Source organism: Xiphophorus couchianus, chromosome 21, assembly GCF_001444195.1.
Source record: "Xiphophorus couchianus chromosome 21, X_couchianus-1.0, whole genome shotgun sequence".
NCBI classification, from domain to species: domain Eukaryota; kingdom Metazoa; phylum Chordata; class Actinopteri; order Cyprinodontiformes; family Poeciliidae; genus Xiphophorus; species Xiphophorus couchianus.
Genome location: NC_040248.1, coordinates 23,548,429 through 23,574,773, shown reverse-complemented (window position 1 = coordinate 23,574,773; position 26,345 = coordinate 23,548,429). Strand labels below are relative to the sequence as shown.

At 43.6% G+C, this 26,345-nt stretch overlaps 3 protein-coding genes across 3 annotated transcripts in view; 2 read left to right on the top strand and 1 right to left on the bottom strand.

Annotated features, from left to right (window-relative positions):
- Window positions 1–11,637, top strand: fer (fer (fps/fes related) tyrosine kinase). Its single transcript, XM_028005398.1, has 21 exons — window positions 1–19; window positions 302–471; window positions 1,665–1,791; window positions 3,255–3,386; window positions 3,459–3,632; window positions 3,702–3,801; window positions 3,888–4,071; window positions 6,497–6,634; window positions 6,711–6,830; window positions 6,901–7,023; window positions 7,107–7,293; window positions 7,366–7,461; window positions 7,545–7,751; window positions 7,840–7,962; window positions 9,765–9,821; window positions 9,924–10,042; window positions 10,119–10,213; window positions 10,299–10,422; window positions 10,493–10,647; window positions 10,716–10,838; window positions 10,913–11,637. Exons 3-21 carry the CDS (start codon window positions 1,723–1,725, stop codon window positions 11,047–11,049), a joined length of 2,463 nt encoding a protein of 820 aa, XP_027861199.1. The 5' UTR covers window positions 1–19; window positions 302–471; window positions 1,665–1,722; the 3' UTR covers window positions 11,050–11,637.
- A 7,535-nt stretch (window positions 11,638–19,172) lies between these two features.
- cdc26 (cell division cycle 26 homolog) lies at window positions 19,173–25,708 on the bottom strand. Its single transcript, XM_028005428.1, has 3 exons — window positions 25,572–25,708; window positions 19,468–19,566; window positions 19,173–19,396 (listed from the first exon to the last, which is right to left on the bottom strand). Exons 2-3 carry the CDS (start codon window positions 19,546–19,548, stop codon window positions 19,193–19,195), a joined length of 285 nt encoding a protein of 94 aa, XP_027861229.1. The 5' UTR covers window positions 19,549–19,566; window positions 25,572–25,708; the 3' UTR covers window positions 19,173–19,192.
- The window catches only part of prpf4 (pre-mRNA splicing tri-snRNP complex factor PRPF4), a 30,359-nt gene continuing 29,635 nt past the window's right edge, over window positions 25,622–26,345 (top strand). The window contains exon 1 of the mRNA XM_028005408.1: window positions 25,622–25,758. The gene's annotated coding sequence lies outside the window, so the exon portion shown is untranslated. The remainder of the gene's footprint in view (window positions 25,759–26,345) is intronic.

Sequence of the window (26,345 nt, the reverse complement as noted above, 5' to 3'; positions counted from 1 at the left end):
CTGTTTAGAGTTTATGCAGGTAATGTTTATATCTTTATCTATGGTTTAGTGTTTGGTGTTCTTTGTTGTTCCGGACTTCAGAGTGTTTGTTAACCAGGAGGAGCCGGAGGTTCTGACTTCTCGGTTCTGTGAGGATTGTTTCTGGTTTGGGAATAAAACATGGCGGAATGAACCATATGTCCTCTTTCTTCTTGTCTCTTGTTGTTTTCGTCACGTGACTGTTTTTTCCTCTTACTGGCTCCTCCCACCCCATCCCGTCCCCCTCTCCCACTTCTTCCCGGTTTTCCGTTTCCGGCGGAAGCCCCTCCCTGTTAGCCGTTAGCTTTCAGCTCTGCATCCCGGACAGCAGAGCAAAAACACGGCAACGGAGCAGAAAAACCCGGTGCAGAGGACGACATGAGTCCCGGGGAGGACCAGAGGGAAGCACGGTGACCAGACGGAGACTCTGCCGCCGCATTATCCAGTTTTCAGGTCAGTAAACGTAACAGAAAGCTCCGGGAAAACAGCGATCCCACTCCCGAGCTGTGGAGGTCCCGGACTGCCATTCCTTCTCCGGCTGCTCGCTCCGCGTTCTGCGGACTTCTCGGGACCGAATCAAGGACAGCAGCCGGGACAAGTTCTGCAAGAATGGACCCGACTTATTCAAGTTCTGAGCGTGTTGTGAGTTCAAAGGTGACGGACCTCAACTGGAGCAGTGGCAGCTATCTCCTAGCAGTAGCATGATAGCTCTTCCTCCATTAGTTTGAATGGGGCTCAGGAGCTAAGGCTAAGACTAGCGTAGCCTCGGCGTCCCTCCAGCTGGTGGCCTGGAAGTCCAGCCTGGACCCAGTGATGGTTGATCAGCTCCATCCCAGGAGGACGGGTTCTGACCCATCCTGGAGACGACACCGAGCCTCTTCATCGAACCGGGTCTCAGTTTGTTTTAGCAAAAGCTGGAGAGAGGCAGCAGGTGAGGCCAAGTTCAAGTCCTCCTCAGGAATGCCCTCGGGGGTCAGGAGGGCCGGGTACCAGGCCCCTTAACACGGGCCAAGGGGATCCAGAAAAACCAGCGCCAGAACTTGGTCCTCGTTGCTGGTGAAAGTTGGACTCTAGTTCTGTTCAGTACCTTCCTGAACAGGGCAGGTGTTGATCTGTTCTGGTGACCTCAGGATCCGGGCTCTGCAGTTTGCAGTGGTTCTGTTGGGTTCATCAGACCAGAACCTTCAGATATCTCTGGACCGATTCACCACCGCGGTGCTCTGAGAGAGAGAGCTGAGTCAGAAGGCGAAGCTCTCGATTTACCGTCAGTCAGCCCCCATTAAGGCCACCGAAAGAACGAGGTCACCGAAGCAACCGGCTGGAAGGAGTTTCCCCTTAGGGGCCCTGGGCTCTCAGAGACACAAGCTTGGCCCTCAGTGGGGGCCGCTGCTCCTCCACACCGAAAGGAGTCGGTGGGGGACAGACGCCCGGTCGGGACGGACTTTTCTTTGGTGAGCGGGTCGGGTCCCACTGGGAGGTGAGACCCGATCCGCTCACCAGTGGGACTGGAGCAGACCCAGTGGGAGGCTTGGGAAGTGTGGGTCACTATAGTTGGGCTCCAGATCCCATGATCAGAACCATGAACCATGAGGGCATCATCCACTGGACCCAGTGGTTCTGGTTCTGACCCGTCCCTCTCTCCACAGGACGATGCCCTCGGGTTTTTCTGTGCTGCACTTCTAGAGACGGAACCGCTGATCCGGGATGGGATTTGGTCGGGATCTCATCAACTCCCACGAGGGATTGCTGAAGCTGCAGGACTGGGAGCTGAAGGTAAGATGAGGTCGGTTCTGGTCGGGATCCCCACTGGCCACAGCCTGTTCTGATGAACTGGGCCGAGAGGTCGGGTGTCTACAGATCGGACCCGACCAGAACCAGCAGTAGAAACCGGTCGGGTCCTGAACTGATTTGGACTCGATGATCCATCAGGAACCGTTTGTTTTACCGATTCTCTGCAGGTGGAGATAAAACTGATCCTGCTGATATTTAGCAATCACAACAATCCATATCTATCATTGATCCGGTCATGTATTTTACTCCATGTGATCAATATCCATGTGATATTGATCACATGGATTGGCTGCAAATGTTTTTCTTTAATCGTAAGCAGTAACATGTACACCTGCAGGCCAAAGCTGGTACTGCAACCAGTGATGCTCTAAATCAGGGGTCTCAAACTCCAGGCCTCGAGGGCCGCAGGCCTCTGCTGCCCCACAGCTGAACAGAATAATTAGGTCATTAGCAAGACTCTGGAGAACTGATCTACACAAGGAGGAGGTCATTAAGCCATTTCATTCCAGTGGTTTGTACCTGTGGCTCATCTAAAAACTGTAGGTCTGCGGCCCCTGAGGACTGGAGTTTGAGACCCCTGCTCTAAATGAAGTACAAAAATACTGAACATTAAAAATAAAGAAATATTAAAGTTAACATTCAAAGACAAATGCAAAATTGATTTAATCATAGCATGGCTAGCTGTCTGGTGCTTTAGCAACCTCTGTTGTGCAAAGGACAAAATGATTTACCTATTTTTAAAAATAATTTATAAAACAAATAAACACAGTCTGCTGCTTCATGTGTGAAATAAACTTAATTTTATATGAACATTAAAACTCTGAAATGGAAATAAACACAAGTGAATTTAAAGCTTTGAACAGGCAGAACTGTTGAAGAGCATTTCCACATGCTACGTAGCAGAGCATTGTGGGAAGAAGCATCTCAGCTGTTCCTGTGTGGGTCCGCCATGTTGGTGAGGGCAGGGAAGCTTTCCAGTGATGATGCACCAGAGAGACGGCAACTCTCTGGTGCCGCTAAGTTTGAGGTACAAGTGATCAGCGACGAGACGGTGTTCAGTGATTGCCAATCAAATTCTTTTCCATGGAAATCAGCCGATCGATCGGCAGACCACTACGATCAATATATTTCCAGTTGCAACACTGTGACAAAACAACCAGAAGTGTTGACATTCCTTCAGTCCTGTGTGGCATCTGTGTCACATGACCCGACCGGCGCCGCGCTATTGGACCTGACACAGCCCGACCGGTCCGGTCCGGTCCAGACACGAGCTGACTGGTGCCGCGCGCCCCCGACAAGTACCACAGTCAGCCATGTGTGGCGTTGGGGAACGGGTCGCTACACGTCTGTGTCTCACCTGACTTTTGGCATCAGGAGTTGGTGGGGAGCAGACGGGTTCTGACCCGGCAGCTGTAGCTGAACCTGTGTGCTCTGACGCCCTCTAGCTGCTGGAGACGGTGAAGCGCTTCATGACGCTGCGGGTGAAGAGCGATAAGGAGTATGCCGCCCTGCTGCTCAGCATGACTCAGCAAACAGAGAAGCAGGAAGCCGCTGACTACGTGAGCACAGTCAGCAAGGTAAGCTGCTCACCTGTTGCCCAGAGGGCGGGGCTTGTGGGCCAGCCCCTCTTAGTCCGGTGGCTCTGTCAGTCGTGGTCTCAGGTGATCCGTCAGACGGAGGCGTTGGGTCACATCATGAGGAGTCACGCCGACGACCTGAACTCCGGCCCGCTGCACCGCCTCGCCACGCTGATTAGGGACAAGCAACAGGTGAAGAAGAGCTACCAGAGTCTTCATCAGCAGCTGGAGAGCCACAACCACAAGGTAACCCGGGATTCGGTCGGGGACGGCTCGGCTCACGACCGCAGAGACAAGCCTATCTGTTGTTGCTAGGTAACCAAAAATGACCTGGAGAAGCTGAAGGCCTCCTACCGTCAGCTGAGCCGCGACGCCAACAACGCCAAAGAGAAGTACCGAGAGGCGTTATCCAAAGGTCGGTCCTGGTTTGGCCGCGCCTGCTGCTGACCGCGCTTCCTGTTGCACCGACCATCATGTCCCTTACTCTCCCACCAATCACAGGCCGGGAAGCAGAGCGGGCTCGCGAACGTTACGACAAAGCTACAGCGAAGCTCCATAACCTCCACAATAACTACGTGTTGGCGGTGTGCGGCGCCCGAACGCAGCAGGAGAACCATCGCCAGCGGGCGGCACCAGCGCTGCTCGATGCGCTGCAGAGGATGCAGGAGGACATGACGCTGGCACTGTGAGTCACATGACCCCACCCACAGAGAGGGCTGGGCGATATGAGGAACATCTAATATCCCAATATTTTTTGGTATTTCATGATACACGATACATTTCACAATATGTTTAAATAATCTCCGATGCCATTTTAAACTATAAGAGCTTTTCAGCATGACTTCCTCATCGCCCTGCTGGAGGGCAAAAAGCTGGCAAACTATCAACATGGTGATGTATAAAAACAAAAATGATGAAGTGCTTTGCTAGTAACAGTCAACGAACGCTATGACAAAAGTTTGAATTAAGAGAAAAGTAGTGAGGGAGAGGAAAGTAGTTCAGTTATGCTAACTTGACTTTACAACCGTCACAATGCCGTAGATATGCTGCGTTTCGGTTCAGTTACAATATAAAAACTATCGACCTAAACACCAGCAGGTGTTTCAATTAGCTAATCTAGCACCGCCAGTTTCGGGCTAGCTAATAGCAGCGGGAGCTAACCCACCACATGAAACTGTGACGGACTGAATGTTCTGTTCTTTGTGTGGGAAATGTCTGAGTGTTTTATGGTGTCAGTTGCTATGCCAACCAGTCTGCGTGTAACGTAGAAAAAGGATGAATGTTTTTGAGTTATTGTTGAACAGTTTTGCCTTTGCATGGCTCTTAGTGAATAACATCTCGGCGATATAGTTCAGTCGCTGCAGCGCGGCAATAAACGGCTCGCAACCTTTTGTGACACGATTCCTAAATGACCTCGTTTTGTTTTCCTGCGTATAAAATCCAAACCGGATTATTGACCCAGGTCATCTGGTTCCTCTTCAGCTTGCGTCTTTCACCTGGAATTCAGCCGGCCGCCATCTTGTTTCCTCTGCAGCGCGGGCAGGACGTTCAGACTGGGAGGGGCTAGTGATGCATTCAAAGGGTGTCGGATAAACCAGTCCTCCCCAAACCCCGGACCGGACCGGTACCGGTACCGGTCCGTGGCCCGGTTGGTACACAAGAGTTTCTGCACAAGAAATAATTGAATATTTTCGTTTTATGTATTATGTGAGTCTGGAGGATCTTTTATTTTGAAAATCCTTTAACCGGACTCTCTCGGTTCCGTCTTGCCGCCAACATGGAGCCACAAGCAGCAAAATGAGTCAGAAACGGATCAGATTGTTTGGAAAGTTTCTTTGTGAAGGGAAAAGGCCCAGAGAAGAGACAGGAGGAGGGATTTATCCCAGCAGGTGATTCCCACAGTCCAAGCTCTGCATGATATGGTGACCGGATGTTAATGAGGCAATGAAGCTTCAAGCTGCTTCTCCACTAGAGACCAAGAACCCGGAGCATCAGCAACACTTCCGGTCTCATTGTCTCTCATCTCTCCCAGATGGACCGTCTGGTTGCAGAGAAACAAGCTCAGGGCTCCATTAGTCGTTATCCTGAGTTCAAGTTTTCACCAAAGTAAAATGTTCGTTTTTGTGGTGCATCTGTATCTTATTTTGAAGGGATATGTAAACGTTACCATAGCGACCAGAGTCAGAGAGCGTTAGGGCAGTGGAGAGACGAGAGGAGAGGAGCTTGTGAGTTTTAGGTCTGGTTCACACCATTTAAGGATTGTGGGCCGATTTTCCAAACCTCTGTGACCACAGAGCCGATAAAAGTCCAACAGGTTCGGTCGGTCCGTGAGTCCAGCAGCAACACACCACAGAACCGATTCCAGGAGAAAATCCAGTAAAACCCCAACAGACCAAACATGAATTTAGAATAATCAAACAGGATGATGATGTAGAAGCAGCAGTGATAGTTTGTGGCTCATTTTAAGAGAGCTAGTGTCGGCGTCAAGCTCTGATTGAACAAACAGCCTTACCTTTATAACCTATTTATGTCACTTTAATGATGGATAGCTGAAAAGTTACTGGGCTTATCAACTGCGGTACCAGTTTCGCTCCAGTTCCTCTCATCATCATTTCTGTTGATATTCCTGGTACGAAATGCTGAATAAACATTCATGCTGTTTCCACACATCACCTCTGATGTCCACCGGACTCTACCTGCCACATTCAGCATCCTGCGTTTCGCTCCCAGTCAGTGAAAACCCCACAGGCTGCGACAATCGGACCAAGACAATGTTGAATATGCCCGATTTTAGATCGGAGCGGTCCGACGTTCTACGTAACGCAGGCAGGATGACCGGTTAGGATTCATTTAAAATTGGGCCATGTGAACTGGGCTTAGCGGAGACAACATGCCTCATGTGACACCCCCAAAACCCGTTGGGGACCGCTGGGATAAAGCACACACACACTGAATTAGATGCCGAAAACTAATTCTGAATTTATACTAGATGGTTGATAAAACCAGTTTAACCATTGTAAATAGAAAAACTCACCCAACCCTACTCTGTAGTACTGTGAGGTACCTCTGTAGTACCCCGTAGTACTGTCGGGTACCTCTGTGTACTCTAGTAAAAGTATCCTGGAGGAATACTGTGAGATCAGCAGTCTGCTGACGGAGGAAGTCGTCGGCGTCCATCGGGAGATCTCGGCGTCCGTCCAGCAGATCGACCCGCTGGCCGAGTACCAACACTTCATCGACGCCTACAGGTGAGTCCGGCCCCACCTGGCAGTGACCGTGGCGATGCCCGGTCGCCGTAGTAACCGCCCATTGTCCCGCGATCAGGTCGCCGGTGCCACCGGAGGCGAACGTGGAGTTCGACGCGTCCCTATTGGACGAGACGGAAAACATCCCGGCCAACGAGATCCTGTGGAACACGCTGACCGCAGACAGCTTGCAGAACACGTGAGCGCCTACTGCATTAAAGCACTTCCTGTGACCTTCCAGAGTAAAAGCTCGCTCTGCTCCTGTCCAGGTTATCGTGGAAGACAGAAGAGTTGGCGCTGACCCAGAAGAACCTGCAGGAGAAAGAGACGCTGGCAGACGACCTGGAGGCCCGAATCCAGACCGGCCAGCAGAACGCCAACAGGAAGAGCGAGTGAGTGAAGGGGGCGGAGCCAGGCCTCACCTGGCTGGGGGGAGGAGGCGGAGCCAGGCCTCACCTGTCTGTCTCACCTGCAGTTGCGTCCTGCTGCTGAGCCAGAAGCTGTCCCTGCTGGAGCTGCGTCAGGCCGTCCAATCGCTGCGCAGCTCAGAGGCCTGCCTCCTCTCCCAGAAGGCCTTGCTGGACGCCAAGATGGCCGCCGCGGTCGCCTCTCCGCCGCCAGCGCTGCAGTATGAGGACGACACGCGCTCAGTGTCGTCGACGGTGGGTGAAGGTGGCGTTTCAGAGCGATGGCAGCCGGCTCTCCTCCTGACCTCTGACCCCTGTGCCCTGCAGGACAAGAAGGAGAAGAGCTCCCGCTTCGACACGCTGCGCCACTCGCTGGCCGGCATGATGCGCTCGCCCAAAGCCATGCTGGGCTCCTCCACTTCGGTGGGTCGTCCTTCCACAGCGTTTCTCTCTCTGTCCTTTGGTCTCGCTGGTCACGTCTTTTTATGGCCTTCTGGTTTGAGCAGCAGTTCTTTGATGTGATTCCCACGTCGGAGCGCCCCCTGGCGGAGCAGGAGTGGTACCATGGAGCCATCCCCCGCACCGAGGCTCAGGAGTTGCTACGGCAACAGGGGGACTTCCTGGTGAGGGAGAGCCACGGGAAGCCGGGCGAGTACGTCCTGTCGGTGTTCTCCGACGACCAGAGGCGGCACTTCATCATCCAGTTCGCCGATGTACGTATTCTCACACTCAGGCCCACCGGAGCAGGTGGGGTCAGAGGTCACCGAACCCACCGCCGGCTCCTCTCTCTCTCTCTGGTAGAGTCAGTACCGGTTTGAAGGGACGGGCTTCCCCACCATCCCTCAGCTCATCGAGCATCACTTCTCCTCCAAGCAGGTCATCACCAAGAAGTCTGGGGTCGTCCTGCTCAACCCGGTCGTCAAGGTAACCCGCCATCACACACCTGAATGGGCGTGTGATAAATGGGCCGAATTTTACTGACACCAAGCCAATCAAATCACCGACCCGACCCGACTGACCGTTAGCCCCGCCCACATCGACTGTCTTGCTGTGTTTGGAAACATTTCAGACATAAATCAGAAAGGTCGGGTCCGGCTCTGTAACGATCGGCAATAAACCTGCTGAGTCTGGCGGGCGCGGCGCCGACGCCGTCCATCATGGGTTTGTATTAAAAGATGTTAAGTTGACAGGAAATGTCAAATATTACTGGGTAAATACCAGGCACAGATTTATTCCTGAAATCTGGAGCATTTTCTGTTCCTGCGACTGCTTGATCTCTTCAGGACCTCAGCGTGAATCGCACTCAAACTCGCACAGGCTGACCGTTCTGGATATTTGCGTTTAAACCCCACCGCATTAGCTCTGGTTGTGCAGCTCTATGTGAGCCGCAGGAACAACTTGTTGGGTTTTCAGAGGAGCGCTGAGGGAGCAGTGAGGATGATTTTTATTTGTGAACAGAGGATTATGTGAGGCGTTTACATTTCAAGAGGCAGCAGCACCTCCAGACCCCACTAGAGACAAGTGGGGTGTTAGGAAATGGATGGATGGTTTCCATCTCAACTCGCTGCCCAGCGTGTGGCGCTGTCTTCTCTGTAAAGTTCATGTCTGTGCTCCGGTTGGTCGGACCGTTGGCGGTTAACAACCAGCGCTAACCTCATCATGCAGGTTCAGCCGGTGAGGAGCTTCACACTGGTTTTATATTATGTTATTATTTTCAGTATTATTTTTTCAGTTACACGAAGCATCAAACCGTATCAAATGCTTTGTCCACGTAGAGAGTTAATGCGCGAGGAGATCTGAAAAACTCTGTAAAGCTCTGGCAGTTTCTGTGACTCTTATTAAAAACTCAACAGACAGAAATGTTAGAGCTGCTAAAACCACATTAGCATTAAATTAAATCTCAGTTTGTTGCTCATCTCTGCTCAGTGCAGCAGATTGAACTCATCCTGCAGGGCCGGTCCAAGGCTGCATGAGGCCTGGGGCAGAATCTGACCTAGGGGCCCCTCTTGCTGCTAAAACCATCAGCACCTCTACCAGCTTTTCACCATGGATTTAGTGAAATCTGGGAGAGGGGCGTGTTTTAATTGTCTGAGCAATAAGTGATAATTGTAGTTTACTGAGATGTATTTATGAGCAAACAGCTAAAACTCAAAAATTAAACTCAGTATTAGATTGCAGCTAAAAAATACTAAAAAAGTAATGCTGACAGAAATAAAATAAAACCAGTGTGATGTGTGACTGAGACTGCAGGCTGAACTACTGAACCACCAACACTTCGGCCAACCAGGACCACAACCATAAACTTTATCAGCACAGACAGAACCGGGCGCTGGCAGCGTGTTGAGATGGAAATGCTGCACATAATTCTTTGTTCACAAAGATAAATTATTGCCAGCGCTCGCTCAACGCGCTCCTATATTAGCGGCTCACATTGAGCTGCGTGAGCAGAGCTAACACAGTGAGTTTTAAACTTGAAGAATTCAGGTGGTTGATATAAATACCCATGCAGGTGAGCCTACACCCAGTTTGAGTGAAAGGAGGCTCGTAAACTTTAGAGATCCAGCTGCGCCAGCGTGTGATTGGTCCGCGCTCCGGCTTCAGACCGAGTTCAATGCATGATCTGTGGGTTACACGTCTGGGGCTTTGGGCAGCGATGAAGAACCAATGTGAACGAACATCAGCTGCTTCAACGAGCCGCCATCTTGAAAGTCTGGTTTCCTCTTCAGGACAAGAAGTGGATCCTGAACCATGAAGACGTCGTGCTGGGAGAGCTACTAGGAAAGGTGACCTCACTTCCTGTTTCCACCCACCATCCGTCACCTCATGCCATAACCTAGATGCACCTGTCTGCTCCCGTGTCCCATAATGCCATTGCCTGTTGCCAGGGTAACTTTGGCGAGGTCTTCAAAGGAACGCTGCAGCGAGACAAAGTGCCTGTTGCCGTCAAAACGTGTAAAGAGGATTTACCTCCAGAGTTGAAGATCCGCTTCCTGTCCGAGGCCAGGTGAGCTCTCAGGTCGGTTCAAACCACCAAACGTAGAAGAAGAAAACCGTTAAAGCTCTCACCTGATTGGCTGCAGGATCCTTAAGCAGTACAACCATCCCAACATCGTGAAGCTGATCGGCGTCTGCACTCAGAGGCAACCCATCTACATCGTCATGGAGCTGGTTCCAGGTGGGTGGAGCCTCCACTTCCTATTGGCTGGCCATCTGCTGCTGGCTTTCTATTGGCTGTAACCACGGGGTTCCTTCTCCACCAGGCGGGGACTTCCTGTCCTTCCTGAGGAAGAAGAAAGACGAGCTGAAGACGAAGCAGCTGGTTCGCTTCGCCGTGGACGCTGCTGCCGGCATGGCATACCTGGAGAGTAAAAACTGCATCCACAGGTGAGTACGGTCACTCAGGTGAGCGGCAGGCACGATGGAGCGCGGTGTGACCGTGACCTTTGACCCCCAGGGACCTGGCCGCCAGGAACTGTCTGGTCGGAGAAAGCAACGTGTTGAAGATCAGCGACTTCGGGATGAGCCGGCAGGAAGATGACGGCGTTTATTCTTCTTCTGGACTCAAGCAGATTCCCATCAAGTGGACGGCACCCGAGGCCCTGAACTACGGTAACACCTGGCCACGCCCACACCCGAAGCCCATCAGTGACTGGCTGCTGACCGGCTGTCCTCCGCAGGTCGCTACAGCTCAGAGAGCGACGTGTGGAGCTACGGCATCCTGCTGTGGGAGACCTTCAGCCTGGGGGTGTGTCCGTACCCAGGGATGACCAATCAGCAGGCCAGGGAGCAGGTGGAGAAAGGTAAGCGGGCGCCGCCGCCTGTCACCGCCATCAAAGGATTAGCAGTAACCATGGAGATGTTTTTTGGTTCCCAGGCTACAGGATGTCGTGTCCTCAGCGTTGCCCTGACGACGTGTACAAAGTGATGCAGCGCTGCTGGCAGTACAGCCCGGAGGACCGGCCCAAGTTCTCCGAGCTGCAAAGAGACCTGGGGGCCATCAAGAGGAAGTGAGACGCTGCCACGCCCACAGGGGGTGGGGCCTGTGTTACCTAGCAGCCATCAAGAGGAAGTGAGGCGCGGTCTGCAGCCTCTTCCTATCAGATGGTACATGGGTTTTCAAGTGCTGTCGCCATAGAAACGGCCAACAAGCCGTAAATAAACGGTGCCTAAATAAACGATTCAGCCATTTTTTATAGACACAATGTGAAGAAATGCCACTAAGCCCCGCCCCCAGAACTCCTCCCGGACTGTATCCATGGTGACAGAAGTTTCCATGTTAAAGCTCTTTTTTTCTCCTTTATTTATTTTTTAATTTGTTTTTATTTTCGACAGCCAGCTGTCAGTCGCCTCAGGCCCCGCCCAGTCTGCCTTCCACTAAACTTTCCCTCTGAATGGCATCGCTTAGTCGTCATGGTAACGAATCATGACTCCTGATTGGTCGGCATCATTTTCTGGGCTTTGTGAGAACTGAGCGCCACCTACTGTCACAGTAAATGAACTCCAATGTTTTGTTGTTTTCAGCACTAATCGTTTCCTTTATAAACTTGTTATAAAACATTTGTATCATTTATAATGAAAATAAATCGTAAGACTTCATAAGCTCGTCTGGTTTAATGAAGATGAAGGAGTGGACGCTAATGAGCTCTGACCTTTGACCTCCTGTGTGTATGGCTCAGCAACATGAAACCATAAATGCTGTAGAGTAATTATAAAATAATAGTAATAAACAATACTAACCCTGAAGACAACAATGAAACATCTGCTAGTTTGAGAGCAGCAAAGAAACTCCTCTGCTCCAGCAAACCGGAACCGGCTGCAGAACTCGGAGCAGAACCCATCAGGCCACGCCCCCAAGAAGGCCCTGTCGCGGTAGGCCACGCCCCCTGCAGATATTTGGCTGTTCAGATATTTTGCTCTGACTAGTTGGGTTCAGAGTAAAATTCGATGTCATCACATGTTCAGATTATTTCGATACTTTACACTTGAAAGCTGTTTTTTTTTTTTTTTTTGCACAGTGAACACTACTGTATTTCCAAGATGGCAGATTTTTTAAATATGATGATCTGTCATCAAAAATACAGATTAAAATGTAACATCTTTAATTAGCTGAATTATAGCAGGAGGAATTGCTGTTAAATTGAATGTTGAAACATTTTCAGCTGTTTGGTTCTGAGTGGCTTCATGAGGAACTTTTCTTCCCCTCTAAAAAATATTTGTGTGAAAGTCACAATATCTCAAAACAAAATAAGAACCAAATAGCTTTCTATTCCACTCCCACAAAAACATTATTTCAAAATGATATATGAAGTTTGTCCTTGTAGTGACTTTCTGACAATAAAATAAATATCCTGTCAGATATTTGTGACTGAGATTTTGAGACTTATTTGCAACTTCATGAATATTTTTAGAAAGATTTTCAGAAGTGGGTATTGCATGAGAAATCTATTCCATCTTTATGTTTTAACATCATAAAATTTGGTCTAACAGGATGTAGAGTTAAATTACGATATTCCATCCATCCATCCATCTTCCTCCGCTTATCCGAGGTCGGGTCACGGGGCTAGCAGTTTCAGAAGGGAGGCCCAGACTTCCCTCTCCCCAGCCTCTTCTTCCAGCTCCTCCGGGGGAATCCCGAGGCGTTCCCAGGCCAGCCGAGAGACATAGTCCCTCCAGCGTGTCCTGGGTCTTCCCCGGGGCCTCCTCCTTAAATTACGATATTAACGATTTAATCTTCTGGCTAAGTTTTTATCCACAAAAACTGCTTTTTAAAAATCCCTCCATTTTTAAAGTAAAATCATTTAATTTGAGGTTGTGCTTAAATGTTGCATCACAAAAGCCCAATCTTTCTACTAAAATGTTAAAAGTTCAATTTAAGATTTGAAATTCCTCTTGCATTTGTAACTTTACTTTCCTCCGTTTGTGACTATTCTCTCTTATTTCTTCTTCTTTCTGCTCAAACCTTCTTAATAATGTGTGCCTTGTTGAACTATTTGAATTTTCTAGAAAGAAAACATAAAAACATTGCCATAATTTTGCCTTTTAACTGAAAATGTCACATGCAGCGATGAATTTTGGGTAATGCGCTTCACCGCAGTCCAAGTTTAGCAGAAGGGTGGAAATGGGACTTAGGGGGGCGGGGCTAAAGCAGGAAGTGGAGACGCACTGCAAACTCTGACCCTCCATCATGAACGTGCTTCAGAGAGGAGGACCTGGCTGCAGCAAACAAGAAGGGGCGGGACGGACCACTGTCATTCTCAGACCTTATTTGGAAATAAAACCATTGCACTCCGGAAGTGAAGGAGGCGCTATTTCCTATATTATCCGCGGCCTCCTGTTTTTATTTTCTTTTGAAATCTGTGATGTATATTCATCATTAGGAAGGAGTTCCACTCTCAGCATGTATTGTATGCAATGCTAGAATTAATAATAAATAATAAAGACTTTGTGGTATTCTAATTTAGTAATGTAATTATATTAGTTGTGTTACCACCCCACGCCAGTAGAGGCAGTATAAAGGTCCGAAAAGATGCGACTAAGGAGCAGATTTAGAAGTAGACAGAAAACTACAGAATCTGTTAAAAACTGAGCTGCACTGAAGTAAATAAAAGGGAGAAGTTCAAATTCATGCTGTGAGTAAAAATCCTTCCTAAATATGAAGATATATCACAGATTTAAAAAGAAATTAAAAACGGGAGGCCGCGGATAATATAGGAAATAGCGCCCCCTTCACTTCCGGAGTGCAATGGTCCCATTTATAAATAAGGTCTGAGACTGACAGCGGTCCGTGAAAAGCTGGACGCTGGGCTGCAAAGGAGCAGAGGCAGTGCCGAATCAGCTGTGGGCTAGCAACTCTGACGGAGCGTGGTTCGGTCACGAGAAGCTAAGAAGTGGAAAAGCGATTTAGAGGCATAATCTGGACTGTGGGTGAACTAAGATGGCTAGTAGTAGTGGAGGGTGCTCAGAGGATGAAGGAATGGAATCAAGTTGGTCGGTGGTAGAAAATAAGAAAGGTGGAGGAGGAAAAGTTAAGGGCAAGAAAGGGATAAATACAGGAAAAAGATCTCTCGAAGATGAGGAGGAAAACGTCGAGACACGAAAGAAAGTAATGATGGAGGAGTTCAAGGTAATTTTGAAGTTCAGAGCTGGACAGGATTTGACAGGAGTGAGTCCAATCACTCTATCTATTGGGTTAAAGAAAGTAATTGGAGATGTGGAATTAGCTAAAGTGTTAAGAGATGGAAGCCTGTTGATTATCTGTAAAAATGCTGAACAAAAGAACAAAGCGTTAAAAATACAGTCGATTTGTAAAAGAGAAATAACGGAGAGGAAAATAATGGGAGAAGAGAGAGGAATAAAAGGGGTAATATCAGGGATTCCATTAGGAGAAAACTTGGATGAGTTAAAGAAAATCATTAAAGGAGGAGAAGTGACAAATATCAGACGACTGCAGGCTTTTAGAAATGGAGAAAGAGTGGATAGCACTTCTGTGCTATTGGAGTTTAAAGGAAAAGAAAACCCAGATAAAATAATGATTGCTTACCTGAGTTTCAGTGTTAGGAATTATATTCCTCCACCGATGAGATGCTACAAATGTCAGAGATATGGACATACAGCAAAAATATGTAATGGGAAGCAAAGATGTGGTAGGTGTGGAGGAGAACATTCTTATGGGGAATGTGGAGAGAAGCCGATAAGATGTTGCAACTGTGGAGGAGATCATACTGCAGCATATGCAGGGTGTATGGTGAGGAAAGAAGCAGCAGAAATTCAAAAAATAAAAACAGAGAAGAGAATGTCATATGCAGAAGCAGTAAAGGAGGTGAAAAGTGCAGGGGTAAGTCAAAGAGCTAAATTAGAAAAGAAGACGATAGATAAAGATCAAAATACTGTCACACTAGAAAAACTGATCCCGTTCTTAGCCTACATTATAAATTGTTCAGAACAAGCGAGGACTAAAACTGAAAAAATTAAAATCATAGTGAAAGCAGCAGTAAGATTCTTTAATGTTACAGACCTATCATGGGAAAGAATTCAGGATGAACTCAGACAAGGAGAGGGATCAGGTGAAAATGAAGCAAATCAAATAGTCATATAATTTTAATATTACAATGGAATGCTAGAAGTCTAATTGCTAATGGTCAAGAGTTTAAAGGTTTTATTAATAGATTAAAGGAGAAACCAGATGTAATCTGCATTCAAGAAACTTGGTTAAAACAAACATTACAGTTTAGTATTAGTGGGTATTCAACTATAAGAAGAGACAGAGGAAATGGAAATGGAGGAGGATGTGCTATATGTATAAAAGAAAAGATGAAATTTATTAAGATACAATTGGACACGGAATTAGAGATTAATGGAATGAAAGTGTGGACAAAAAATGGAAGTATAGAAATTATAAATTATTATAATCCTTGTAAGAAAATAGATAAAGCAAAGTTAGAAAATATAATTAAACACAGGGGAGAGAAGCTAATATGGTGTGGGGATTTTAATGCACACAGCACTTTAGAGGGGGGGAAAGATGATTATAATGGGGGAATTTTAGAAGGAATAATTGAGGAAAAAGAATTGGTAGTATTAAATAATGGGGAAGGAACTCGGTTGGATATGATTAGTGGTAAGGAATCTGCCATTGATCTCACTCTAGTATCACAAGGTATGGCAGATAGTTGTAAATGGAAAATAAATAAAAATAGTACAATAGGTAGTGATCATTATCCAATATTTATTGAAGTTAAGTTAGATATGGAAAAAGAACAGGTAAATACTCAGGGAAGATGGAGGTTTAAAGACGCTGATTGGAGGAAATATAAAGATATGAGTGAGAATAGATTGATAAATATAGATATAAATAAATCAATAAACGAATTAAATTTAGAACTTTGTAAGAGTATTATTGAAGTAGCAAAAGAAGCAATCCCAAAAGGTAAAGGGATTAAAAAGAAAAGAATAGTCCCCTGGTGGAATATAGAATGTACAATGGCAATTAAAGCAAGGAATAAGGCTTTTAAAACACTTAAAAAAGATGTTAGTTTCCAAAACCTAATTAGTTATAAGAGGAAACAAGCAGAAGTCAGGAGGAAGATTAGAAATGCGAAAAAGTTTTATTGGAGTAAATATTGTGAATCATTAGGAAAAACTACGGCATTAGATAGAGTATGGAATACAATTAAGAAAATGTCAGGAAAGTCAAAGGAATATAATTTCTCAATACTGAAAAATAATGGAAATATGATTATAGAAGATAAAGATAAGGTAGAATTATTAGTAAAAGTTTTAGCTAAAGTGCATAGTAATGAAAATCTTAGTAAAGAAGAGAAAGAAGGAAGAGAATTAACGATGAGAAAATATAATGAAAGGATAAATGAGGAAATAGTTGATAATGATACTATAAATATGAAGTTTTCAATGACAGAGTTAAAAAAAGCATTAAAGAATACAAAAAATTCAACACCAGGGGAGGACCAAATAACTTATGTTATGCTTAAAAACTTGAATGAAAGGAGCAAATTAGTTTTACTAAAATTATATAATAAAATATGGGAAGAAGGAACTTTGCCAGAGAAATGGAAGGAATCAATTATTATTCCTATATGTAAACCAGGTAAGGATCTTCAGTTAACTGAAAGTTACAGGCCAATAGCGATAACATCTTGTGTCGGGAAAGTAATGGAGAAAATGGTGAATAATAGATTAATTTACTTCTTAGAATCGAGAGAAAAAATAAAATATCAATATGGCTTCAGGAAAGGAAGAAGTACAACAGATCCTATGGTACAGCTTGAACATGAAATCAGAAAAGCACAGGTGAATAAAGAGGTTTTAATGGCAGTGTTCTTGGATATTGAGAAGGCATATGACATGTTATGGAAGGAAGGTTTACTGATTAAAATTAGACAAATAGGGCTAAGAGGTAAAATTTATAATTGGATTAAAGATTTTTTAACTGATAGAAATATAAGAGTTAAAATAGGAAATGAAGTAAGTTCAAAATATTTAACTGAAAATGGCACTCCTCAAGGTAGTATTATAAGTCCAATGTTATTTATAATTATGATTAATGATATTTTTAGTAAAATCGAAGGTAAGTTTGGAATGACTTTATTTGCGGATGATGGTCTTATTTGGAAACGGGGAAGAAATATAAAATTTATAAATGATAAAATGCAAGAAGCGTTAGGTAAAGTAGAAGATTGGGCGCTAGAATGGGGATTTCGAATTTCAAGTTCAAAATCTAAATTTGTTAACTTTACCAATAGAAAGGTAGGCACTAAGATAAAATTAAAAATGTATGATAAAGAAGTAGAAAGGGTAGATAAATTCAAATATTTAGGTTTATGGTTTGATAAAAAGCTTACATGGAAAATACATATTAGTAAAATAATAGAGAGAAGTAAAAAAATATTAAATATCATGAGGTGTTTAAGAGGTAAAGAATGGGGAGCAGGTAGGAAAACTTTGAAAATATTATATATTGGACTTATTAGATCGATAATAGATTATGGATGTGTGGTATATAATTCTGCCTCAAGTAACTTATTAAAAGAAATAGATAAAATACAGTATCAAGCGTTAAGAATTTGCTGTGGGGCAATGAAGACAACACCAGTGTCAGCACTACAGGTAGAAATGGGGGAAATGCCATTGGAGTTAAGAAGGAAACAATTAGGAGTAGGGTTTTGGGCAAACGTAAAAGGGCATAAAAAAAGTCATCCTATAAATAATATATTACAACCATGCCAAGAAAGTGTTAAGAATGTAAATGTAAATAGTTTTGGATGGATAATAAATAAAGAAATAAAGGAAATAGGATTAAATCAATGTTTAATTAGCCCGGTGGTGGATTTTTCATGTAATCCGCCTTGGATACAAAAAGAGATGAAAGTTGATTTAACATTGTTGGAAGAAGGAAGACAAATAGTAGAAGGAGAGGTGGAAAGATACATAAGAAGGGTATATGGAGAATACTTACAAATATACACAGATGCATCAAAAATGGTAAATGATAGAGTAGGGATAGCATTTATAATTCCAGATTTAAACATCATGGAAAATAAAAGATTAACGGATAGTTTGAATGTATACACAGGAGAGTTACTGGCTATTTCAATGGCGTTAAAATGGAGTGAAGAATTAAGTGAAAAGAAAGTGTTAATTTGTTCTGATTCGAGTAGTGCATTAAAAAGTATTATGGAACAAGAGTCGGAAGCAAGACAAGACATTCTGATAGATATAAATAAATCAATACATAAAATGGGAATAAATGGATCTACTGTTAAATTTATTTGGATTCCGGCTCATACCGGAATAGTTGGAAATGAATTAGCAGATACATTTGCAAAGAATGCGAGTAAGAGAAGTGAAATTGAATTGGAAGTTAAGTATAGTAAAAATGAGATAAGGAGTATAAGTAAAATATATTACAAGAAGAAGTGGCAGGAACAATGGGAGGGTGAAAAGAAGGCAAGGTTTTATTATAGTATTCAAAAAAAAGTGGGGGAGTGTAGAAAGGAAAATAGGAATAAACAAGAGGAAGATATATCTAGGTTAAGATTTGGACATGTAGGGTTAAATAGTACTTTGAAAATAATAAATAAACATAGTACGGGGTTATGTAATTTTTGTGGAAAGTTGGAAACAGTTATACATATTTTTATGGAATGTAATAAATATAATCTAGAAAGAAAGGAATTAGTAGAAGAGTTAAATAGGAATAAAGTTAAATTAAATATTAAGAGATCTGCTACAAAAATCATCTGGAGATGTGGTTTTTAATTCCGTGTTTAGGTTTCTTAGAAAAACAGGTCTAATAGGGAGATTATAGGGATTAGACATCTGGTTCATACTCCAGTCCAGAAGGTGGCGGTAATGCACCTGAAAGTTGTTTGCCAACCGCCATAAAACAAAAAGAAGAAGAAGACGACAGCGGTCCGTCCCGCCCCTTCCTGTTTGCTGCAGCGAGGTGTACTTGGATGCAGCGGCAGGCCGAGTTATCGCACTTCCTGGATGGTGTTGCAGGTGTCTACAGCGCCGTCTCTGATTGGTCTATTTTACTGCAGTGTCTTTCAGTGAAATAAAAGCTGCTGGCTTCCTATTGGCTAAATTTATCTGTTAACAAATACACCAACAGCCTCTTCAATCTGTCCAAACTTTATTAAAACTGTAAACTTCCAAATAAGGTCGGCAGCGTCGCCGGCTTGGGGTGGGGCTTGTAGCCGATTCGCTCGTTGATAAGCTCCGCCCTCGAAGCAGCAGTGGAGGATGCAGAGGCTCCGCCCCCAATCATATCAACACCAACGACAGAAGCCCCGCCCACTCCAGCTCCTGGCCCAGCTTCCTCTCTCTGTCGTTTCCTGGCCTGAAGACAGAACAGACATGATGACCGGGTCGGAACCAGACGGGTCGGAACAGATAAGGGGTTGACTGAACCTCCAGCTCCTTTTTAACGCTCTCGAATTCCTCGGTGTCGTCGATCTTCAGCTCCAATCGGGTCGGTTTCCTCCGCAGCATCTTCACTCCAGTCAGCTCCTGAACAGAACAGTTTGATCAGACACCAATAAACGATCAATACGTTTGTCCTGAATGAACCCTGACGACCCAATGATGTCATGTGAAACACCTGGAAGGCCAGGTTAGGTTTCTGCAGATCATCCACTAGATGGCCCTAACGAGTTGGTCAGGATCAAGAGGTGTTCCAGATTAACTGGTCACAGCTGAGGCAGGTGCTCTGTGGGCGTGGTCTTAATTTAATAAACCAGGAAATAATTAATGCAGCTGCATTTTCACCACAACAAAACAATCAGGCTTCGCTGCGTTTTAAATGAGAACAGAAATACTGAAGCGTCTAGCGGACCGGAACCTCTCTCTTGAGGCGGAAGAGGCACGATCAGACTGTGAATGGTTGGAAGGATGTCAGAGGGAAATGTATCAGGTAGTGATTTTGCGGAAATGGAAGAGGGTGCTGATGATGTGGATAATGAAGGACCTTGGCATATTCAAAAAGCTAAGCATAAACGGAAAAAATCAAGACAACAAATAGAATCATCTGTTTCCGAGGCTGAAGGAGAAACTGTTACGATGTCAGAATTTAAAATAGTTCTGAAGTTTGTCAAAGAGGGTGTGTCCTTTGGTAAGTGGAATCCGATAAAGCTGACAAAAGAAATCAATTCACTGGTTGGAAAGGTGAAATTTGTTAAAATATTAAGAGATGGATCGTTACTGATTATCTGTAATGATATTAAACAAAAAGAAAGGGCGCTGAATATAAAAAGAATCCTTGGTGAGAATGTGAGAGGAAGACATTTGGATGACAAGAAGTATGTATGCGGAGTCATTTCGGGGATTCCACCTGATGTACCAGTTGATGAGATCAAGTCTAATGTTTCAGGAGGGAAAGTGGTGGAAGCCAAACGACTGAAAAGAAATAAAAATGGAGAGAGGAGTGATAGTTTTTCTATCATGTTAAAATTTGAAGAGAACAGTCTGCCAGATAAAGTGTTTGTGGGATATATGAGCTATGATATCCGACCATTTATTCCTCCGCCGCTGAGGTGCTTTAAATGCCAGAAATTTGGACATGTCGCGGCAGTGTGTAAGGGGAAACAGAAATGTGGGAGATGTGCTGGGGATCATGAGTATGGGAAATGTGAGGAAGGGGCTCCGCTGAAATGTTGTAATTGTGGAGGTGGGCATAGTTCAGGATTTAGGGGATGCATAGCTAGTAAAAGAGCTGAGGAAGTTCAGAAAATCAAAGTTATTACTGGCATTACTTATGCGGAAGCAATGAAAAAAGTTCCTGTTCGATCAATATTATACCCAAAGAAAGTGTCTGGAGGAGGAAAAGAAGGATCTAATTGTTCAGAATGCTCTAAGATTAAAGGTGACACTTTACTCATGACAAAGGAGGATTTTGTATTGTTCATGGTAGAAGTTGTTAACTGCACTGCTCAAACACAAAGGAAAACGGAAAAAATTCAAATAATAGTGAAGGCAGCCCAAAAGTATCTTGATTGTAAAAATGTTAATTGGGAATCAATAAAGAAAAAATTAAATGACACACAATCTTCTCAACCTCAATCATGCAGTGGCGGCCCCTCTTCGTTATGTTAATTATTTTCCAGTGGAATGCAAGAAGTCTTATTAGTAATGGTCTAGAGTTTAAGAAATATATTTCAGATTTGACAGTTAAACCTCACCTGATTTGCATTCAAGAAACCTGGCTTAAGCCTCATCTGGATTTCAAAATTTCTGGGTATACATCAATTAGGAATGATAGAAAAGAAAGACAAGGAGGGGGAGTAGCAACTTTTGTACTAGACAGTATAAGATATAAAGTGGAATCAATAGGGGAAAATTATGAATCAATAGTTATTAAGATTTGGATAGAAAATGACCAAATGTCGGTGATAAATTTTTATAATGCTAACAAGAAGTTGTCCGTTCAGAATCTCAATGAAGTAAATGATCAAAACGTAGGTAAGACTGTATGGTGTGGTGATTTCAATTCTCATAATATTTTATGGGGGAGTCTTAATACAGATGTAAATGACTGTTGACTAATTGACTGTTGAAGAATTTCTTGAGTTACATTCTCTGGTTTGTCTTAATGATGGCAGCACTACTAGATATGATTGTTGTAGGAATTTAAAGAGTGTTTTAGACCTAACATTGGTTTCAAATACATTAGCTGGAATTACTTCTTGGGCGGTGATTGATTCTCCAATGGGCAGTGATCATTTTCCTATTCTAATTTCAGTTGGTTCTGAAGTGATAAAAGAAGAGGAAGGACAGATTCCAAGATGGAAGTTAAGTAACGCTAATTGGGAGTTATTTAAAAATTTAGTTGATAGTCAATTTAATAATCTGGATGAGAATTTGTTTTGTGATGTGGAGATGTGTTATTCAAAGATTAAGTCTGTCATTATTAATGCAGCTGAAAGTTCAATTCCTAAATCAAAGGGAAGAGGAAATAAAAAGTCTACTCCATGGTGGAATGAGCAATGTAGTATTGCTATAAGGGGAAGAAATAAAGCTTTTAAATTGGTAAGAAGATGTCATACCTTTGAGGCACTAATTCAATATAAGAAAGCACAAGCTATAGTTAGGAAGACTATTAGAGAAGCTAAGAAGGCTTGTTGGAGGCAATACTGTAATTCCATTGGAAGAGAGACCAAACTGTCAGAGGTATGGAGAGTTATTAAAAAAATGAATGGTGTTAAAAAGAGTTTTTCCTTACCGGTTTTAGAATTAAATGGGAAAATAGCGGTTAGTAATAAAGAAAAAGCTGAATTATTAGCAGTAACGTTAATTAAGGTGAATAGTTCAGAAAATTTATCTGAAGAAATGAAAAGTAATAAATTAGATTTATTGGATGGAAATCCAGAAGTTACTACTAGGAGAGAAGTCTCAAACCAGGATTTAGATATGCCTTTTTCTATGTATGAGTTAGAAAAAGTTATTAATAATGCTAAGCAATCAACTCCGGGGAAGGATGGAGTGTGTTATGTAATGCTCAAACATTTTACATATTCATCTCTTACTGTTATATTAAAATTGTTTAATCTGATTTGGATGACTGGGAGAATTCCGGTAGAATGGAAACAGTCAGTTATAATTCCCATCTTAAAACCTGGTAAAAATGCAACAGACCCATCAAATTATAGACCTATAGCTCTTACATATCAATTAGGGAAAATAATGGAGAAGATTGTTACAGATAGGCTTTATTATTTTATTGAGAGTAAAAATAAATTTTGTCCATTCCAGAGTTGTTTTCGTAAAGGGAGAAATACGATGGATGCAGTTCTGTGTCTAGAGTCAGAAGTAAGAAAAGCTCAAGCGAATAAAGAGTTAGTGATAGCTGTGTTCTTTGACATTGAGAAGGCATATGATATGTTATGGAAAGAAGGATTATTGATTAAATTAGGGAAAATTGGTATAGGAGGTAAGATTTATAATTGGATTTTGGATTTTTTGTTTGGTAGAGAAATAGAAGTTCGGGTAGGGGTGAATTTCTCTTCTAGATATGCTGTTGAGAATGGTACCCCCCAAGGTAGTGTGTGTAGCCCAATTCTCTTTAATATTATGATTAATGACATTTTTGATGAGATAGATAGTAGTATAGGCAAATCTTTATTTGCAGATGATGGTGCTCTATACGGCGGGGACATAATCTGGTTTATTTACAGAAAAAGATGCAGGCTGCCATTTTGAAAGTGGAAGGTTGGGCTAATAAATGGGGTTTTAGGATGTCAATCGCAAAGACTCAAGTAATTTGCTTTTATAGAAGACATAAGGAAGTTAAGTTGAATCTTTATAAACATAAACTTGAACAAGTGAAAACAGTGAAGTTTTTAGGTGTCATCTTTGATGAAAGCTTAACTTGGAAACATCAAATAGAATCAGTTCAAAATAAATGTAAAAAAGTGAATAATTTATTAAGATGTCTCTCAGGACAGGAATGGGGAGCTTCAAGAAGTGCACTGTTGGGAGTTTATCAGGCGCTCATGAGATCTATTATGGATTATGGGGGTATAGCATATATGGCAGCTGCTGACAGTCATTTGAGAAAACTTGATAGTGAGCAAACACAAGCATTGAGGATTTGTTGTGGAGCTTTCAGAACATCGTCTTTAGCTGCTTTACAAGTGGAAACTGGTGAGCTTCCTTTAAGATTAAGAAGGTTGAAATTAATGTACATGTACTGGGTGAACCTACAAGGACATAAGTGTGATCATCCAACTAAGATGGTGCTGAAGGAATGTTGGGAACATCATAAATTAAATTGTAATAGTTTTGGATGGATTGGGGAAATAAAGGCAAAACAGCTTGGTTTAACTATGCTCCAGTATAGTGCTACAGTTCCTCAATCTGAAATTCCTCCATGGTTATTTCTAACTCCAGAAGTTGATCTTCAATTAAATGAAATTCTTAAAAAGGGAAAGACTCCAGAATGGGTTGTAGTTAATAGATATTTTGAAAGATATAAAGACAACATAATTATATATACAGATGGATCTAAAGATCCAAATAGTGGTAGAACTGGGGCAGCAGTGAATATCCCACACCATAAAGTCTTGATTAAGAGGAGAACAGCTGACCATTTAGCTGTTTTTACAGTTGAATTATCAGCCATCATATTGGCCTTAGAATGGTTGCTTGGTAATGATACTAGGGAAGTAAGTACATTTATCATAGCATCAGATAGTCAAGCAGCATTATTAAGTATTAAATGTGGTAAATCTAGCAGATTAGATTTGATATTAAGAATATATCAATTATTAGTTCATCTTTATAACAATAAATGCTTGGTTCAATTTGTCTGGATTCCTGCTCATGTAGGTATAGAAGGAAATGAGGAAGTAGATATTCTAGCTAAGCAGGCCTTGAAATCAGATATTGTTCATCTGAATATTCCTTTGAGTAAAAATGAGGGTAAATCTATTATTCAAAAAGAAATTATTAAGATTTGGCAGGAGCTATGGGATAACCATGATAATGGAAGACAACTATATACATTTCAAAAGAGTGTGGGAGATAGTAATTATATGAGTGGAAGGCGGAAAGAGGAAGTAGTTATGTCTCGACTTAGAATTGGACAGTCTGGACTTAATAGTTTGCTCTTTAAAATAGGAAAGCATGAGAATGGGGCTTGTAATTATTGCAATCAGGTGGAAACAGTGGAGCATGTCTTGTTAGAATGTGATAAATACTCAGAGGAACGCCAGATTTTAAAGTCGTTACTAAGTAGAAAGAATATAGGACTGTCTATGATTAGTCTATTAGATAATAAATCAAGTTATGTTAGAAATCTCTTATTTAGGTTCTTAAATAACACTGGGTTAATGAGTCGTATTTAGGATATGAACAAGTATTTGTGTGTATGCCAGTGCATGCTCATGCATTAATTCAGGTATTAATGAGTGTGTTAGGATGTGAATTTGCACATCCTACACATCATTGAGGTGGATTTAATTCCCTCTGAGATCTCTGATGACCACACTCCAGTCTGGTAGGTGGCGGTAAATGCACCTTAAGTTGGATGCCAGCCGCCAATAAAAAACGAAAGAAGAAGAAGAAGAAGAAGCGTCTAGCGCCCCCTTCTGGTCACAGACCTGCTGCTATTCTAGTGAGATCATGAGGATCCGGACCGACGGAACCGGGATGTCTACACAACCCACAAGTGATCAACTGGTTGAAGCTGCAGCTTTTCAGATCGGAACCGGAATCTGAGCTATAAACCGGTTCTGTGTCGGTTTAAACTACAAACATCAGATCCGTTCGGATCCGTCCGCTGTTTAATCTCTAAACAGACCCGGACGGGATCTACAGACAACCTGCAGTCCAATCGGAACCAACAACTTTCAGTACCACCTGCAACTGATTTGCTTGCGGTGTTCTGATCAGGCAAAGCTGCGGGCACCTTAGCTCCGATCTCCTACAGAGTCCAGTTCGCTGAAAGCACCGCGGACTCTACCGCTGGTTTAACTGGTTAAACTAGTTTCCAGGTGACCCCAGAGGGTCGTGGAGTTTACCTGCAGACTGAGGGCCTCCGCGCGCTGCCGTCACCTGGTCACTACCTGACAGACAAGCTGCTTTCGCGGCGGTAGAATTGCGGCTTTCAGCAGATACACACACCGGAAGACGTAGTTCTGACCCGGAAGCTGATTCTACATCCGGATCAAGATTTCAGAGACGCTTCAGCTGCGTTCTTCTTTAGCGGTGAGTTCAACTCTTAAATAGACTAAACAATAACCAAAATGAGCGCTCTGTCGGCAGAATAACGGAAACCCGCCAGCTGGGTGCGCATGCGCCCTGTGGCGGAGCTCACCGCGTTGAAACTAAATTTCCGTAAACTCAGGAGATTCAGGTTTTGCGTTAGTAGCACCTGGTGGTGGTTTTTTTATATATATGTACCAAATAACATTCGAAAACACAGATAGTGCCCCAATAATAATCCGTAACTGGTTCTACTGGGTCTGATTTTCCTCGTCCCAGACTGAAATGTTGTTTTATTAGGGTGACCAGACGTCCTCTTTTTCCCGGACATGTCCTACTTTTCAGACCTAAAAAGATGTCCGGGGGGAATTTCAAAATCGTCCGGGATTTTGGTCAACTGCCTCAAAACACATTACATGGCTTACAGTTCATTGTAGGGCGCTGCGCACGGCGCTGCGTGTCACGTGATCACTGAGCCGCGTAAGTGCGGCCAGCCCCCCGCCCCGCTGCACGTTATCCGGGTTTTCCCAAAGTACAATATGGTCACCCTAGTTCATTCACAAAGAAGCTCGTTAACATGGTACCGTAAT

Bases quoted from the DNA above. Each gene is read 5' to 3' on its own strand.
- fer (XM_028005398.1), top strand. From the start codon at position 1,723: ATGGGATTTGGTCGGGATCTCATCAACTCCCACGAGGGATTGCTGAAG. The intron at 6,831-6,900 runs GTGAGCGCCTAC...GCTCCTGTCCAG, and splicing joins GCAGACAGCTTGCAGAACAC to GTTATCGTGGAAGACAGAAG. The intron at 10,648-10,715 runs GTAACACCTGGC...TGTCCTCCGCAG, and splicing joins ACCCGAGGCCCTGAACTACG to GTCGCTACAGCTCAGAGAGC.
- cdc26 (XM_028005428.1), bottom strand. From the start codon at position 19,548: ATGCTGCGGAGGAAACCGACCCGATTGGAGCTGAAGATCGACGACACC. The intron at 19,397-19,467 runs GTTCAGTCAACC...TTCTGTCTTCAG, and splicing joins GCGTTAAAAAGGAGCTGGAG to GCCAGGAAACGACAGAGAGA.